At 41.0% G+C, this 16,023-nt stretch overlaps 1 protein-coding gene across 14 annotated transcripts in view; it reads left to right on the top strand.

Moving 5' to 3' along the window:
- STYXL1 (serine/threonine/tyrosine interacting like 1) overlaps positions 1-14,484 on the top strand; it is a 59,150-nt gene extending 44,666 nt beyond the window's left edge. For 6 of the 14 annotated variants that reach the window (XM_072640252.1, XM_072640251.1, XM_072640259.1 and 3 more), the window contains exons 8-9: positions 3,012-3,124; positions 8,787-11,166. In XM_072640252.1, coding sequence (XP_072496353.1) covers positions 3,012-3,124; positions 8,787-8,966 — 293 coding nt within the window. In that variant the 3' untranslated portion in view covers positions 8,967-11,166. The other 8 variants (XM_072640253.1, XM_072640262.1, XM_072640261.1 and 5 more) reach the window with 6 other exon arrangements.
- Positions 14,485-16,023: the final 1,539 nt, after the last annotated feature.

Raw genomic sequence — 16,023 nt, 5'->3', positions numbered from 1 at the left:
CATATCTGTAAAATGAGCCAGAGAGGAAAATGGGAAACCATTCCAGTATCTTTGCCAAGAAAACCCCAAATGGGGTCATGTGAGACTTGACTGAAACAACTCCACTGTGCCTGCTTCAGTCTTTTTCATGGCTTTTGCAACAAATTTTTCTCACCTGCCCATTCTGCTGAGGACAATCTTCACATGCTTGTGGTAGATATCCTTGTGGCTGACCACCTTCCACAACTGTAAACAAGGTCTATGGGCAGTGTAGGGAGGGTACAGTGGTAGTGAGGCACATGTACAGAGAACACATGGGAAGCTCCCCTGTCTGCTGGGCTCACTGGGTTGGTACCTTACGAATTCATAGCTTACATGTCTTTTAGGAGACAGGTCCCTTAAAACTGCCTTTTCTCATATGACTATCAGTCTTTATCCATTTGCCTTCAGTGTATCTGTCTACTTGGTATAGGTGTCTCCACTGCTGTGTAGCCACTACCACTTTGGTGGACCGTACTACTACCACCATTCAACACTAACCCAGTCATGGGACCTCTGATGGGATCTCCTAGACTTACAAGGTTATATGGACACTTTAATACTCATTCAACTGGGATCAAGAGAAAACAAATACAAGAAGTCAAAGATGCTCACAGTCAGGTAGGAAACAGGGCAATGTTCTTCTCCTTGCTTGGCTCTCAAAGCAGTCCTCTGTTCTGGCAGTCACTAAGGAAATTGAGAGAAGGAAGAGCCTGAGGCCCCTTTCGGATGTCCATTGGGTTTGGGGTCATCAGCCATTTGGAGAACTCTCCATCATTTCCCATTGTAGACTCCTGAGTCAGTCATGCACAGAAATGAACTTCTCAAGTCCACATGGCCCCTTAGACTGGAATCAGAAGGGGAATATCTGCACATGCCCCAGGAACTGACCTCCACAGGCTAATCCATTCCTATTACACCATGAAACAAAGAGAAGTACAAAAGGGTCCCTGTTCTCCTCTGGCTCCCTTCCTCTTGTGCAGGGATGATGACAAAAGGTTGAGAAAGAATTATACAGTGTTTAGACTATTTGCAAAAATTGACAGCCATTGATACTCCAAATGTAAGATAACCTGATCCAATGATTGATTAGTGAATATACTCTTGGAGGAACTGAATTATATTTATCCTGACATTCTTGCCATAAAATAAACCAGAAGACAGGGGGAGAGGGGGTAATGGCAGCAAATGGTAGAACTGGAAATAGGTTCTTCTGGTAGAGACAAGCAAAGCAGACAGTAGAGGTAGTAGAGTTGCTCTTTTTGGGTACCCAAAGGCAAGAAGAAATATCCATTTGTGGTATGTTTGTTCATCTGACATTGCAGTGCTTGTGACATGGATTTGAAAAGACCAGTGCAGAAGCAATCACAGGTTACGTACCTTCATCTGTAACAAGGGATGAAGAGGAGAAAAAATCATATCAAGGACTTAATCACACTCTCCCTAAGTAAATTAGCAGAAACTGCTACTTAGTGACATCAGTACAAAGGTAGGAAAAAGAGAGGACAGCAATGAACACACTGGAAAGCATGGATAAAGGGAGTGAAGACCAACCCAAGTCACAGAGATTATATAGAAGCTGTTTGTATGCTTATGTCTTAAGTATTTCCTTTGAGAAAGAATGGCAAGACCTTGGACATATTGCATCCTGAATGACATCATGAAAAGTGAAATTGATCATATTTTAGGTGAGGAGAAGTGGCTCATTACTTCTGTGAGTCATCCCTCCATCAGCTGGCTGGACCCAGACCACCAACTTATCAGAGCAAAGATCAAAATGAATATAGGGCTAGAAGAATACAAATGAGGGAGAAAAAAGAAAGAGAAAAATGAGGAAAAGATACAGCATCCTTCTGGGCCTTTGCTGCATTTGACCTGGTAGAACACCCTCTCTTCTCACTGGGCTGACGTGGCTGTCATCTGATTCTCCTCCTCCCCCTCTGACTGCTCATTTTTAGTTTCCTTTGATAACTCAGCCATCATTTCACACACCCCTAATGGGGACATCATATGCAGTGTTCCATACCTGTAGACCCCCCCACCTCTTCAAAAGAATGGGGATGGGTGCTAGAATGTATCTACTTATTAAAGACTATTGAGATAATTAATCTTGTTGATTATTTAACTTGTTAAAAGTGGAGGCTCTATTAAAAGAGGGTGTGGAAAGTACAGAGGCTCTAATAACCCAAATGAACCTACTAATATCCCTCCATAAGTACAAATCCCTGTAAACTGACAGAAGTAATCTCACCAATCCTGTTGGGTGTTTAGGTTCTAGAGTCAGACATGCCTTTAGCCAGTCCTTCTTGGCACTTACCTTGAGTTCATAGAGGTCATGGAAGTTTGCAAGTTCTCGCAGAGCTGAGATTTTAAGTCTCATGCTCTCAGCTCCTGCCCATTGCTCAGGCCCCAGAGCCCCACTATTTAACTAAACAAGTGTAGGGCACTGGCCCCTCTTCCCTGCATGTCTTCTGCACATCAGAGGGGGGTCACAACAGAATCCATTTATGGAGGAAGTTCATGTGCCATTTCCCAGGATGGAAAGGAAATGGGATTTCCCAGAATCAACACAGATCATCCATTCATTCATTCCTTTGTTTATTCAACAAAGATCTACTCTGCTTAATAAATCACACTTTGCTAAGTTCTAGAAAAGGTACAAAGCTTAGATAAGAAACCATCCCTGCTCTCATGGAGCTGATGGTCTCAGAGGGTGGTAAGACAGTTGGAGGACCGTGGTTCAATTCTGCCTCTGACACTTAATACTTGTGTGACCTTAGGTAAGCTCCACTGTAAAATGAAGGCATTGGATTAGATGGTCTCCAAGGTTTTTTCCACTTCTAGATACATGCTCTTATCACCCTATGATTATACATGTACATGACATGGGGAGTACATTCAATATGCAAAAACAAGGTGTAAGACAATTCACTTAGCCAAGGCAAGGTGGCATTTAATTTCCAAAACTAACGTGCCTTTTCTTTTTGTTTCAGATGCCCATATTCGTCTTGGCTCTGTTGTCCTCGTTTTCTCTACCCTGGGAATAAGTCGCAGCTGTACTGTAGTTTTGGCTTATCTCATGCATCGGAATAGAGAATCTTTAAGGGTACGTAGACCAACATTTCTGTTTTCTTCCTTCTTTTCCTTGGAGTGCAGGCAGGGGTGTTCTGGAACTCCACTGAGATAATGGATGTAAAGCACTTCGCAAACCTTAGATAGATGCCGCTAATAATAAGAACAACAATTATTATTATTACCCTCTAGGAGGATGATGACTTCATTCCATGAGCCTTCCAATATTCTCCTTCCAAGCTTGAACAGTGTTTATAGGCAATACAGGGATGTGCTAGTAAATGCTTAAGAGTCAGGCTCTCAGAATAAAAATATATGCACATACACTTTTCATTTAATCTGCATTATTAACACTTTCTTAAATCTAGACAATCAACAAAACAGCAAACCAAGCCCTGATTTGTAGCAATTGCTGGTTTCTGAGGTGCATTTGATCACATAGAAATTTTTAAAGTGGCTTTTCACAAACTGGTTGGAGCTGACTCCAGCACATTTGTATCTGTCTTATGTAACAATCAATACACTGGCCAGTCAGGTATATATCAAACAGAGATAAAAGTGAAATAGGATCTTATTGTATCTTTGCTCCAACACTTTTTCTTCATGAAATCAGAGGAACTGGAAAATTACTTAGAAGGTTGGGAAACTTTTCTTCCCCATCCTATTCAAAACTCTACATAACTATAGACCTATATAACTAAAGAAAATCTGCCCCAGATTAAGACTCACTCAAGATGAATGTTTTGAGCCCTTGCTAAAGTTACTTTTATCAGTGAACCAAAGGACATATTAATTCAAGCAAAAGATAGCAAATTTCATAGTAAATAGTCATTTTCTTTAGAAAATTCTTTCCATGTACACATAGGGAACACCACATAACCATTGCACAAAATATACACATAGAGTGTATGGGCCTAGGGTACACCTAACCAGAGCAACTCACACTTTCAGTGTTTTCAGGGTTGTTGATGCCCCCTGGTAATGTCTTACTTCCCACTACTGGGAGAGTCATCTCTGAAGGACATCACTGCAGTGGTGGTGTTTGCTGTTATCTTGGTCACTGAGTTCCCTCTGCTAGTATATTCTTGTCCTTACCTCTTGAGGGTCACTTGCCAGCTAGCTCTGTTTCTGTCTGTTAGGATACCCTGACTAGAAAGCCCCTCCCTGATAAAAGCAGACAGACAACTCTTTTGTCATAAACAGAAGCTATAAGAGACTTCAGAAGCTATGAGAGACTTCAAAAGCCATAAGCCAAGACTAAAGTGGAGGGAGAGCTGGTGTATGATATTTTGTTCACAGATGATTGTATACTCAATGCAGCCTCTAAAGTTGAGGTGCAACAAAGTATGGATCCAAAGTATGGATCATTTCTCTGCTGCTTGTACTAATTTTTACCTAACAATTAACACTATAAGAATTCTCTTATATTATAAAATTTGAATAACCATCATAGGCCAGAAATGGTGCTAGACAAAGAATTTTGTTGAAACTAAAAGACAGTGGAAAAAATTGTTTAAAACCAGTTGTGTTGTTTTATTAAACCCTGATAACACTGTCTTACAGCTAGAAACAATTTGGCTCTCACTTACAAAAATTGTAAGATTATTTACTAAGTTACTTGGAGTTATTGTTATGATGTTAAACCCTAAAATTGGTCCCACAGCAACTCTAAGGGCAGATGAAGTGGATGCTCTCTACTTTCCTCCCTTAGGAAGATGACCAAAGTCACTTCTGATGTAGGGCTATAAGCCACATGTACTGGGATCCCAAAAATAAAATACTGGAACCTTGAAAGATACCCTAGCCAAAAAAAAGGGCAAAATAATTTAGAATAATATTGGAAATAGGGAGCTTGCCATACAGAAAGTCTGTGGTTTTCATCAGTCCAGAGGAAGACTATCATGGGGTGGATAGGCAGCTCTTTCTCTGGGGTCCCTACTGATTCCCTTATTTTGTAAACTTGCAAGATCCCCAGAAACCATCTGGTGGGCAAGGCCATCAGCTTGGGGAAAAAAGCTTGTTTGGGTTATGGAGTTCCTAAACAATGGATTCCATCAGCCAGTACCATACCACCCATATGTGGAACTCTTGGATACAACAAATGGAGAAGTTTTGAATGGTGTGGATAAGTTCACTTACCTTGGCAGTGTACTTTCCAGGTATGTACACATTAATAATGAGGTTGACACATACATTGCCAGAGCTAGCTCAGTGTTTGGGATGCTCTGAAGGAAAGTTTGGGAGAGAAGAGGTATTAGACTGACTACCAAACTGAAGGTCTACAGAGTGACTGTTCTGACTTCATTGTTGTATGTCTATGAAACATGTACAGTCTACCAGTGCCATGCCAGGAAACTGAATTGCTTCCATTTGAATTATCTTAGGAAGATTCTGAAGATCACAGGATAAAGTACCAGACACTGAGGTCCTTTCTCGAGCTAAATTGCCAAGCATTCGAACTGTACTGCAGAGAGCACAACTCTGGTGCACTGGTCACATTGTTCAAATGTCAAGCAATGCTTGCCTAAAAGATAATTTTATGTAGAACTCACACAGGGCAGGTGTTCACATGATGGTCAGGAAAAGCAATATGAGGACACTCTCAAGATCTCTCTTAAGAGCTTTGGAATTGATTTTGTGGCATGGGAGACATGGGCACAGGACTACTCAACATGGCATGCCCACCTCAGAGAAGGTGCTGTGCTCTATGAGCAAAGCAGAATTGAAACATCACAAAAGAAACGTAGGATGCACAAATTTAGAAAATCCACTCCAATTGTTCACATGAACTACTTGAGCCCGACCCGTGGTAGAGCTCGTATTGGTCTGATCAGCTATAGTCAGATGCATTGTAACTTGATTCTAACACACTAATGTCATTTTGATCCTCTTTGAGAATGAAGGGCAAGCGCCCATGAGACCATACCCACTAAAGGGGAGCTAAACAGAAGCCAGGCAGAGTGTCTTTCAGCAAAGATTTAAATCTTTTCTTTGACCCTGTGTTTAGGGCTAAATCACAGTCCATGATCCCAAGCAACCATCTGATTTAGGGTTGGAAATTTCTTATACCTTTCACTTAACCCTTTAAGGGGATCTGGTGCCTCCAAAACCTATTTCAGAAATTGATGTCAAAAATACCCACAAAAGCTTTGTGGAAGGTAGGGGAGTAAAGCCCATTTTCTTTCCAAGATCCTTTCTGGGTTGGTAAATGAATTTAAGTCAGAACTAAATTTAAGTAAAGAGATTAAAGCCATTGTCTTACCATCCTGTCCCATATTCCTGCCCTTTTTATTATACATATAATATCTATCAGGAGACAAAACAAACTCAACCTAGAGTTGTTCTATGTTGGCCAGTGAAAAACTCCATATTCTCCCTACTTGTTCTATATCTTGTTCACTGTGTTAGAAGATGAGCAGGCATCTTTTGCAGTGCCCTGGATAATAATGTATTTTTTTTTTTGTAAGGTCCTTGGGGGATAGAAGAAAAGATGTACAGTGGTCAGAGTCCCAGGAAATTGAGCCTTATTGGTCTAACATTACTTTCATTCTGTTTCATTGAGGAAATCCATTCAAGCTAAGTGCAGATGCTACCCTCCTTCACTGTGTATAGGGTTCAAGTTCCCAGTATTAATGGCCACCTGGTAACTAACAAAAACTAAATATAAATACATTCTTTTATCATGAACATCTTGGGAAATTTTCTATGCATTCTGAAAGACAAGGGGAAAGTGTCGGTGTAGATAGATTCAAGTTAAAACTTCAACGACATAGCCGAGATCAGTGGCAAAGACAAGAAAAGGGCAACTTTCCTCATTTACTCAACTTTTAGGTATTTGAGTTGGAATTTGAACCCAGAGCCTTCTTGACTCCAAGGCCGGGGTGCTCTCTGGCCACTGTACCAGGCGTCCCCTCAGGCCAACCAGTTTAGCCATCCTACAGAGTCTTGATCTGACAGCCACACACTAGGGAAGACACATCAGTATAGCCATTCCAGCATGAGCTATTGTTTCACCAGATCTGCTACTTTGAAGCCTTTCCTGACTCTGCCCTCTTCATCTGATGGCTGGTAACTCTCTTCTGTGAAATTACTTTGTATTGACTTCTTAGATACATGTAGCATCCTCCCACTCTGGGCCTGCTACTAAGAGTTAGAGAAACAGAGTAGCAGGGGAATGTGGGCTGACACCCACCTTAGAGGTCAGCTTGGCACATGACAGCCAAGGGCAAATTCTCTGGCCACAAGAAGGAAAGCTGTACTCAAGTAAGTCAGAAATATCAAAATTCCACTTTGTGGCAATGCTTCAGTGTCCACAATTCTGAATGTCAAGAAGATGAAGGAATGAATAGGCAGTTAGGCAGGCAGGAGAGGAGGAAGGGGAGGAAGGAGGGAGGAAGAAAGAGCATTTATTAAGCACTTAACTGTGTACAAAGCACTGTGCCAAACTTTGGGAATACACAGAGAGAAATAATCCATTCTAATGAGATGCCATTCTAACAGAGGAGATGGTACGCATAGAAGGCTTCACTGGGAAAGTGGGAAAGCCACAAAGATGCATGAAATGAACTAAAAGCTTTCCCATATCAACCAAATGTGAGATGGCTCTTTCCAGTTATAGGCAAGGGCTCCATCCTGCGTTTTATCAATAGTACCCTCAGCTCCAAGTCACCAACATTCCACTGACAATATAGGACAAGAGTTAAAAAAATAACGTTACCCTTTAACCTAGATTAGATGAAATAAGAGACAAGTTGTAGAACTGCTGAAGTCTAGAGAGGGGAAAGGTTGAGGCCGAAGCCACTGGAAATCCAAACTTTAGAAATTATACCTAAAAACCAAACAGATGACAAATACAAGACCAGCATCTCCAATGACTTTGAAAAGGAGAAGAACATACTTAAATCAGTCATTCTTGAGTATAACCACATAAATCCAACTGAAAGACCCATGATGCCAAAACAGAACAATTCCAAATTCAAATCTGCTATATCACCATGAATATGTGTCACACCATGAGTTACATAAAAATATGTGAACATTTCAGGACTTTGACACTACAGTCTAAGTAGTAGTCATTGCTGTGGATACAGTGCCAACAAGAAATGCCAGTAGGGGCATGGCATTAGCAACTTGGGAAAGTCCTGGAGAACTGGGGATGGACTTTGGAAAATTAATATCTCATCCATGCAGTAGAAAACTTGAAGGCTGTACTGCCCAATTAAAGGCAACATAAAAGAAACCTACAGAATGGAACTTGGAAAATAAAAGTATAAACGAAATTGTATTCTCTTAATTAGCAATGGAAAGAAACAATCCAAAAGTTGAGGTGATATAAGGAGTCAAAGCTAGGCAAAGCATAAAAGAAACAATCCAATGTTGAGCAAAAACTTTACTACAGGGATGCAGAGGCAAAGTAATCAGAGAGAGGTGCCCCGAAGAAGGAGCCGGGAGAACATTTCTGGTTTCTAAATGGTCCAAAGAGCCGAACACAACAAAACTGTGAGCTGGGTCAAACAAGAAACAGGAATTGTGCACACCATTAATAAATGATCAACAGAAATTATGTTAAGGTAGGTGACTGAAACTCCAACTGTTCTGCACTCCTGCAAAGGGGTGGGGAGGCAGGATAATCTGTGGCTCTTGGCTTATGTACCTTAGCAGTATATGAATGACTTACAAATCATTTTACCCTACAGAAACCTGATCCTATCTTCATTAAGAGAAAGCATCCCATACATTTCCAGAAGATGAGAACACCAGCCAGTTCCCCAAACACAAGGTGTTTCAAAAGTCTTAGTGCAGCCATGTACGTTAAGAAGCCTGTGCAGGACATTTACATGTTTGCGTTCTTTATACGATACATTCACAGTATTTAATCCCTCAAACCTGTAGACACTTAAAAAGAACTGTATATTGACTGAGGAATTAAAAAGGCACCCCCAAAAGTCACAGGTGATAACAAGAGACTCTTTATCTATTTGGTAATTATTGAACAAGTTGTCCCAACATGCCATAACATCTCAGCTGCCTTCATGATAATAGCAAAACCTTTGACTCCATCTCAACTTGTGACTTGTTCACTTACTGGGACTATGCAAAAATATATCCAAGTGTAGTGAAAGCACTAACAAGCCCTTGATATGCATTCTGAAAAACTAGTTTGTATTTAAAACATGCCACCGGTATAACTTATGTCAAGAGGAACTGACATAAATCATGACTTGTTTTCAGAGAAAACAAGTTTCTCTGTTTCTGCCTGAAATCTGTTATTATCCTTCTTACATAGAAGTAAGTCTGACTTCCAAATCAAAGAGAGAGTCAAGCCAAAACATCTTACTAATCATCTGAATGATATGGAGAAGGCTCCATCAAAGAGCAAAGCAAAGAGCTCCTTCTTTTTGTTATTTCCTTCTCTAACGATATCAAAATGGTATTTGGGCTCAACAAGTATAATGTTCTTAAAGTATACCAAGGAAAGATAGACACTGAAGAAGACACTGAGCCTGAATGTGGATGACACATTGAACTAAATGGATGAAGATGATCTATGGACACACTGCACATTAAGAAAACAGAGAGAAGGCTGAATATCCAAGAGATATTCCTGAAGCAGCATCCTGAAATCAAATCTGAATGAAAAGAGTAGGCTTAAAGAATGAAAACTTACCAATAGCAGTCTTAACGTCCATTTTCAGAATTATAAAATAGGTTATAATGGACTTGAAAAATGTCCTAGCAAAAATCCATCAATATTCATGAAACATAGGGTCTGTAATCTTACATGGGCTATAGGGGAAAGACAAAAACAAAAATGAATTTTCTACAGAAAGAAGGAAGCAAATTAATAGTTAAAAAATAAAACTCTTCAGAAATACTTTTGGAACAAGCAGATACCAATTACTGCACGGTAATTACAATAGTAATAGGCTGACAATAGTTACACACCTTTGAGTTTCTTTCAGATGACTGAAAATGGTTTACCTCTGGATAGAATCTGTAGAATGGCTCATTTACAAGAATGAACTCCAAAGGCACCATATGGGTAACATCCACATGAACTCAGCTAATAGCATATTGATAATGAAACGTCAAACAAGTGAGGGGCTTATGATGCCAGTTCAACACCAGACCATCAGCACCAGAAATTACAGAAGGAATATCCTTTAAGGAGCCCAGACTTAGTGACCATGGTGGATTTTGCAAGGAAATGGCAGAAACACTTTACTCCAGGCTGTCAGTATTTACCACCTATTGAATACCTAGTAAGACATGAACCTATGGCTACAATCATATCTCAGAAGTTTGCTATCTTTCATGGACTGACAGATGACAAATCTCTATCCTGTAAATACAGACTTCAAAATAACTTAGAGAACTCAGCTAGTAAACATGTATAGAAATTGAACCAGTTTTGTTCTTTTCTAGTCATTTCCAGTCATGTCTGACTCTATTTGGAGTTTTCTTGGCCAAGATACTGGAGTGGTTTGTACTGTTTCCTTCTCCATTTGACAGATGAGGAAACTGAGTGACTTGCCCAGGGTTACACAGCTGGTAGATGTCTGAGGCCAGATTTAGACTTCCTGATTTCCTGGCCCAGCACTCAATCCACTGGACCATCTGGCTGCCCTAACTGAACCCTTATCATAGGCCAAACTGTTACCCATAATTATCTGCCCATAACATTGATCCTTAGAAATTTTGAACATGGTTTCTAACTGATGTAAGCTTATCAGAACTTCACAATCTCTCCAAACTACCTATAATGAACAACTTTGTCCCTGTAGAACTGTGGTGTGGGATATCAAGCTTACATGGGAACAGGTTGAGGTACCATTATGTTTGTTATTCAGACTATTCCTGGAGTTGTACCAGACATGCTGTCCTTGAGCCTACAGAGGAAGAGCTTGTATCCAAATACTTTTATTGTATCTCCTTGTAAAATAGTCCATAGAACATTTAATATAAAAGAATAGTTTCAGGAGGGCAACTTGTCCCAGGACCACTTCTTATTGAAAAAAGTAAGAAGAATTAGATTAACAGCTGCTCTCAGAACACACAATGAAACAGGTTCCATGTTTGCAGAAATATTTTGGGGGGAAACAGTCGTTACTTCCTGAAGTCCATCAACAAGCATACTGCTGGATTTGTCCAATGGAGGCAAAAGTGGTTTGTTCCCGGATGAAACTTGCTAAGATCCAAGGGTAGAATCATAAAGTCCTTCATGTGTGATATCCACATGAACTCAAACTACAGTATGTCAAAGAAACAGCAGCCAACAAGTGATTGATGCCAAGCAGAGCCAGCAAAATGAATTACCCAATAACCACAACATCACAAAGACAATCAGACCTTGAAAGAACTCTGGCCATGACACCAGCCAGCCAGAGGACCAAGGAAGGAGCATGCTGCACACTTCCAAGGTATTCATTTTTAGATGTGGCCAGTGTATGGATTTGCTTTATGTACCCATGCATGTATGTTACAGAGATTTGGGGGGGGGGTTCCTCTTAAATTGGGGAAGGAGGCTGAGAAGGGGAGAAAATAAATGCTTTGTAACTGCATAATAAAATAAAGGGAGAGATTGAAAAATAATATTACCAAGGGAACATTATCTCTCTTGTGCTAATACAAAGGAGGAAGTTGCCACAACCCTCTCCACTCTCTTGACAAAACTTGGTTTTCTTTTTCCTGTATTTGCAGAGATCCTGGGCCCACATGCAGAACTGTAAAAACAACATTCGGCCCAACAGAGGCTTTGTGCACCAGCTGGTGGAATGGGAGAAGGTGATCCATGGGGCCGTTGTCACCGATGTTTCAGATCCCCTTTACTGACCCTTTCCAGAAGCTTCCCAGAAAAACAAAGCCTTCTGTTTCTTCACTTCAGCTGAGGTTGACTCTTTGACCATCCTGGGCCAGAACAGAGGGAGGGGATTCTCATGGTTCCCCTCTTCATCCTTTGATTCCAGAATTCTCAAGTAGTTGTGGTCTCCAGGCACTGCTTAGGACAGTCCCTTTGAGGGTATTGGGGAGAGAAAGGAAGGAAGGAAGGAAGGAAGGAAGGAAGGAAGGAAGGAAGGAAGGAAGGAAGGAAGGAAGGAAGGAAGGAAGGAAGGAAGGAAGGAAGGGAGGGAGGAAGGGAGGGAGGGAGGGAGGGAGGGAGGGAGGGAGAGAGGGAGGGAGGGAGGGAGGGAAAGGAGGAGGAATCAGCCTGGCCCTGCCCCACTTAGATGTCAGATTCCTTCTCTGTAAAATTAGGGGGCTGGATTACATGAGGTCTCTTCAAGTTCCTGGTCTGTGAACAAAGTAGTGTTACCTGCATTTGCATCCTTGGCCCAGAGGGAGCACATCTGGAAACACTGCTTTCCAGCCTGACTGAAGGGGCATCCTCCCCCACTGCAGACCACACCAAAGTCATTTTATACTCTCACAGAACAATTAGGTGGGTACCCTTCAGCCCCTTGCCCTGAAGGAGTGCACAGGGGTGTACAAAACTTATCCCATGCAACAATGAGGCTCCAAGGGTGCCCGAAGTTTCCTGAGACATGGTTTGGACTAAGGTGGACCTATGAGACCCAGCACAGCCCAAGGTTGCCATTTCAGGGTCTACCTCAGCCCCAGGGCTGTCCTAAGAGTTTTTGGAGTGGTTTAGAACCCGGGGAGAAGGGGAATGAAAAAACAAATAGTCTTCCTAGGGTCCTCTGTCCTCAACCAAAATTCAACAATTTCTGGATCTCCAAAGCTGTGAAGCCTCAGCGATCCCCAGATCCCAGTGAGATTCCAAATAGAGTTATAGGGTTCTGGTATCTGAAGAACAGGATGGGATTTAATGTGATCATTCCTCACTACAGGCACCACCTTCTGGTCCTTGAATCCTGACCAATGAGAACCATGCCTTCATTAGGCCCAGAATGAAGGATCTCCAGAAGCATCCCATATCTTATTCCCAATTCCAGTTATCTTTCTTTTCCCTGCCTTCTTCCTTGGTTTTCTCTGCTGGTCTGTGCTTTTTTAATAAAAGATGTCCACATTTCTAGAGCTATTGGGAGCCCACACAGAGATCCTCCTAGGATCTTGATCAAGTCCCAGTTCTTACTTAGAATGTTGCCTGAGGAATAATAAACCTCCTTCTGGAGCAGATTGCTCTGAAGTTCAGTGAGCTCAACTGGCTAAAGTAGGGTGTCGGCTGTATTATGAAAAAGGCCAAGGATGTGAATTCAAACCAAGCCTTTGCTACCCTGCTACAGACTGAGCATCAGGGTTTCCATCTGGAAATGAAAGAGTTGGACTATATGTCCTTTTTGTGATCCTATGAAACAATGCCAGGGAAGGTCAGTGCAGAGATTATTATCCTATTTTACAAATCAGGAAACTGAAGCTTGGAAAAACTAAGGATTGAAGCCAGGTTATTCCTAACTGACTCCATGGCCGGCATTCTTTGTGCCATACAAATCTGCCTCTCAGGAGAAACATCATGTGAAACAGAAGCAGTTTTATTTGTGATATTTAACTCCCTATCTGAGAGACAGAGTAGCATAATGGGTACAGCGCCAGTCTTGGAGACCTGAGTTCAGGTCCTGCTTTTGACCCACACTGACTATGTAACCCTAGACAAGTCACAATGACCTCTTAGGAGCCCCCAAACAATTCTCTAAGACTGTATGTTGCAGAATACCAATTATATTTGTAGAGAGAGGTTATGCTAATGAAATCAGAGACCCAGTCAAAAACAAACCCAACTCAATCCCTTGCTGAAGCAGCCAGCACCTGCTCCACAATCATGGCATTTCTGTACTTTCCAGATCTCAGATTTAAAAGAGAGATGGACATGTGGAAGGGATGAGGGTGGGGGGCATGAGGATTTTCTATAAAGGACAGAAATCCCTCTATGAAAGAATTTTCAAAAGGAGCCAGACCTGTTTGGGGACCATATTACTTTATGGTTTCTAGATTGTATTTGCATCAAATCAGGAAGAAAACTTTGACCCTCAGGGGCCAATGGGTTTCCTCCTGGGGCAAGCCTGCAGAGCCCCCAAGACACTCTATGGCAGAAGTCAGAGTGGATGTTCCCCTGAGGGGGCAATCAGAGCGTATGAGCTGCTTGTGGTCAGCAAGGTTTCTACTCCCTTTAACCTTTAGATCAGGGCTTCTTTACCTTTTTGTGTGTCTCAGATCCCTTTGATGTCTGTCTGCGGAGCCCATCTCAGAATAATGTTTTTAAATGAGTAAAATAAAATACATAGGATAACAAAGGACACCAGTTATGTTGAAATAGGGATAAAAATGTGTTGTGGTTTTTTTTTAGTTCATGGATCCCCATGCTTTAGATAAGATCTGCTTTCGACAGAATGTTTGGTGGCACTCATCAGAGAATAAAAAATAAAGCCAGAAGAAGAATTAAGAATGGTGTGAGTCATTGATGAGGACTCATCAATGAGAGAAAGGAGCCTAGGAGTGAAACCAGTTTATTCCTAACTGACTCCATGGCTGGCATCTTTGTGCCCTACAAATCTGCCTCTCAGGAGAAACATCATGTGAAACAGGAACAGTTCTAGATTGCATCTGCATCAAATCGGGAAGAGATGCAAAGAAAACTTTGACCCTCAGGGGCCAATGGGTTTCCTCTTGGGGCAAGCCTGCAGAGCCCCCAGGACACTCTATGGCAGAAGCCACAGGTGATGAGGTGACAGAGTAGAAATTCATTTGCTATAGTGGCACTGGTCTGTTTAGTGCTTCAGATGTGTGTTGGTGAAACTATGAACTGTTCCAACCATTTTGGAGGGCAATCTGGAATTATGCCCAAAGAGTTACAAAACTGTATAGCCTTTGACCCAGCAATAACACTCCTAAGCCTGTTTCCCAAGGCAAATAAGGAAAAAGTAAAAGAACTTATGTGTTCTAAAATATTTATAACATATAAGCTCTCTTTGTGGTGGCAAAAAACTGGAAATTGCAGGGATGCCTATCGATTGGGGAATGGCTGAACAAGTTGTGGCATATGATTGTGATGGAATACTATTGCCTTGTAAGAAATGATTAGTCACTTGATTTTAGAAAAACATGGAAAGATGCATGAATAATGAAAAGTGAAATGAGAATCAAGAGGACTTTGTATATCATAACAGTAATATTGTTTGAAGAATACTAGTAAATTATTCTGAGTATGATAAATATTCTGAATATGATAAATATTCATATCAACTACAAAGGACCTATGAAGGAAGATGCTATCCATCTCAAACTGATAAATAGAAGTATGGTTATACATAAACACATATATGAGCGTGTTTGCATGTGTGTGTGTGTAAAATGTTGGCCTCTAGTGTGGGGTGGGGAAGAAAGGAGGAAGACAATTGGAACTTAAAATGTAACAAAAAAGAAACTTTAAAAAGATACATGATAATTTACTTTTGACTTCTCTTTAGAAAGCAAGATTGAGGAACAGATGGAGGCCAAACCCATTTTGATAAATGGTGATTTTCTTTTTTTCTTTTTTGTATTTTATTTTCCCCAGTTACATGTAAAAACAATTAACATTCATTTTTAAGACTGTTTGTTCCAAATTCTCTCCCTTCCTCCCCACTCCTCCTCATTGAGAATGCAAGCAATTCGATATAGGTTATACATGTATAGTCATACAAAACATTTCCATAATAGTCATGCTGTGAAAGAAAACACAGACAAAAAAACACAAAAAATAAAATGAAAAAAGTATGTTTCAATCTGTATGCAGACACCATCAGTTCTTTCTCTGGGGATAGAGAGCATTTTTCATCATACGTCCTTCAGAGTTGACTTAGATCGTTATATTACTGAGAATAGTTAAGTCATTCACAGCCGATTATCCCACAAAAGTGCTGTTACTTTGTACATAGTACATTTCACTTTGCATCAGCCCATGCAAGTCTTTTCATGTTTCTCTGAGAGCATCCTGCT

This window comes from Notamacropus eugenii, chromosome 2 (assembly GCF_028372415.1).
Source record: "Notamacropus eugenii isolate mMacEug1 chromosome 2, mMacEug1.pri_v2, whole genome shotgun sequence".
Classification (NCBI taxonomy): Eukaryota; Metazoa; Chordata; class Mammalia; order Diprotodontia; family Macropodidae; genus Notamacropus; species Notamacropus eugenii.
This window is presented reverse-complemented; position numbering and strand designations above follow the sequence as displayed.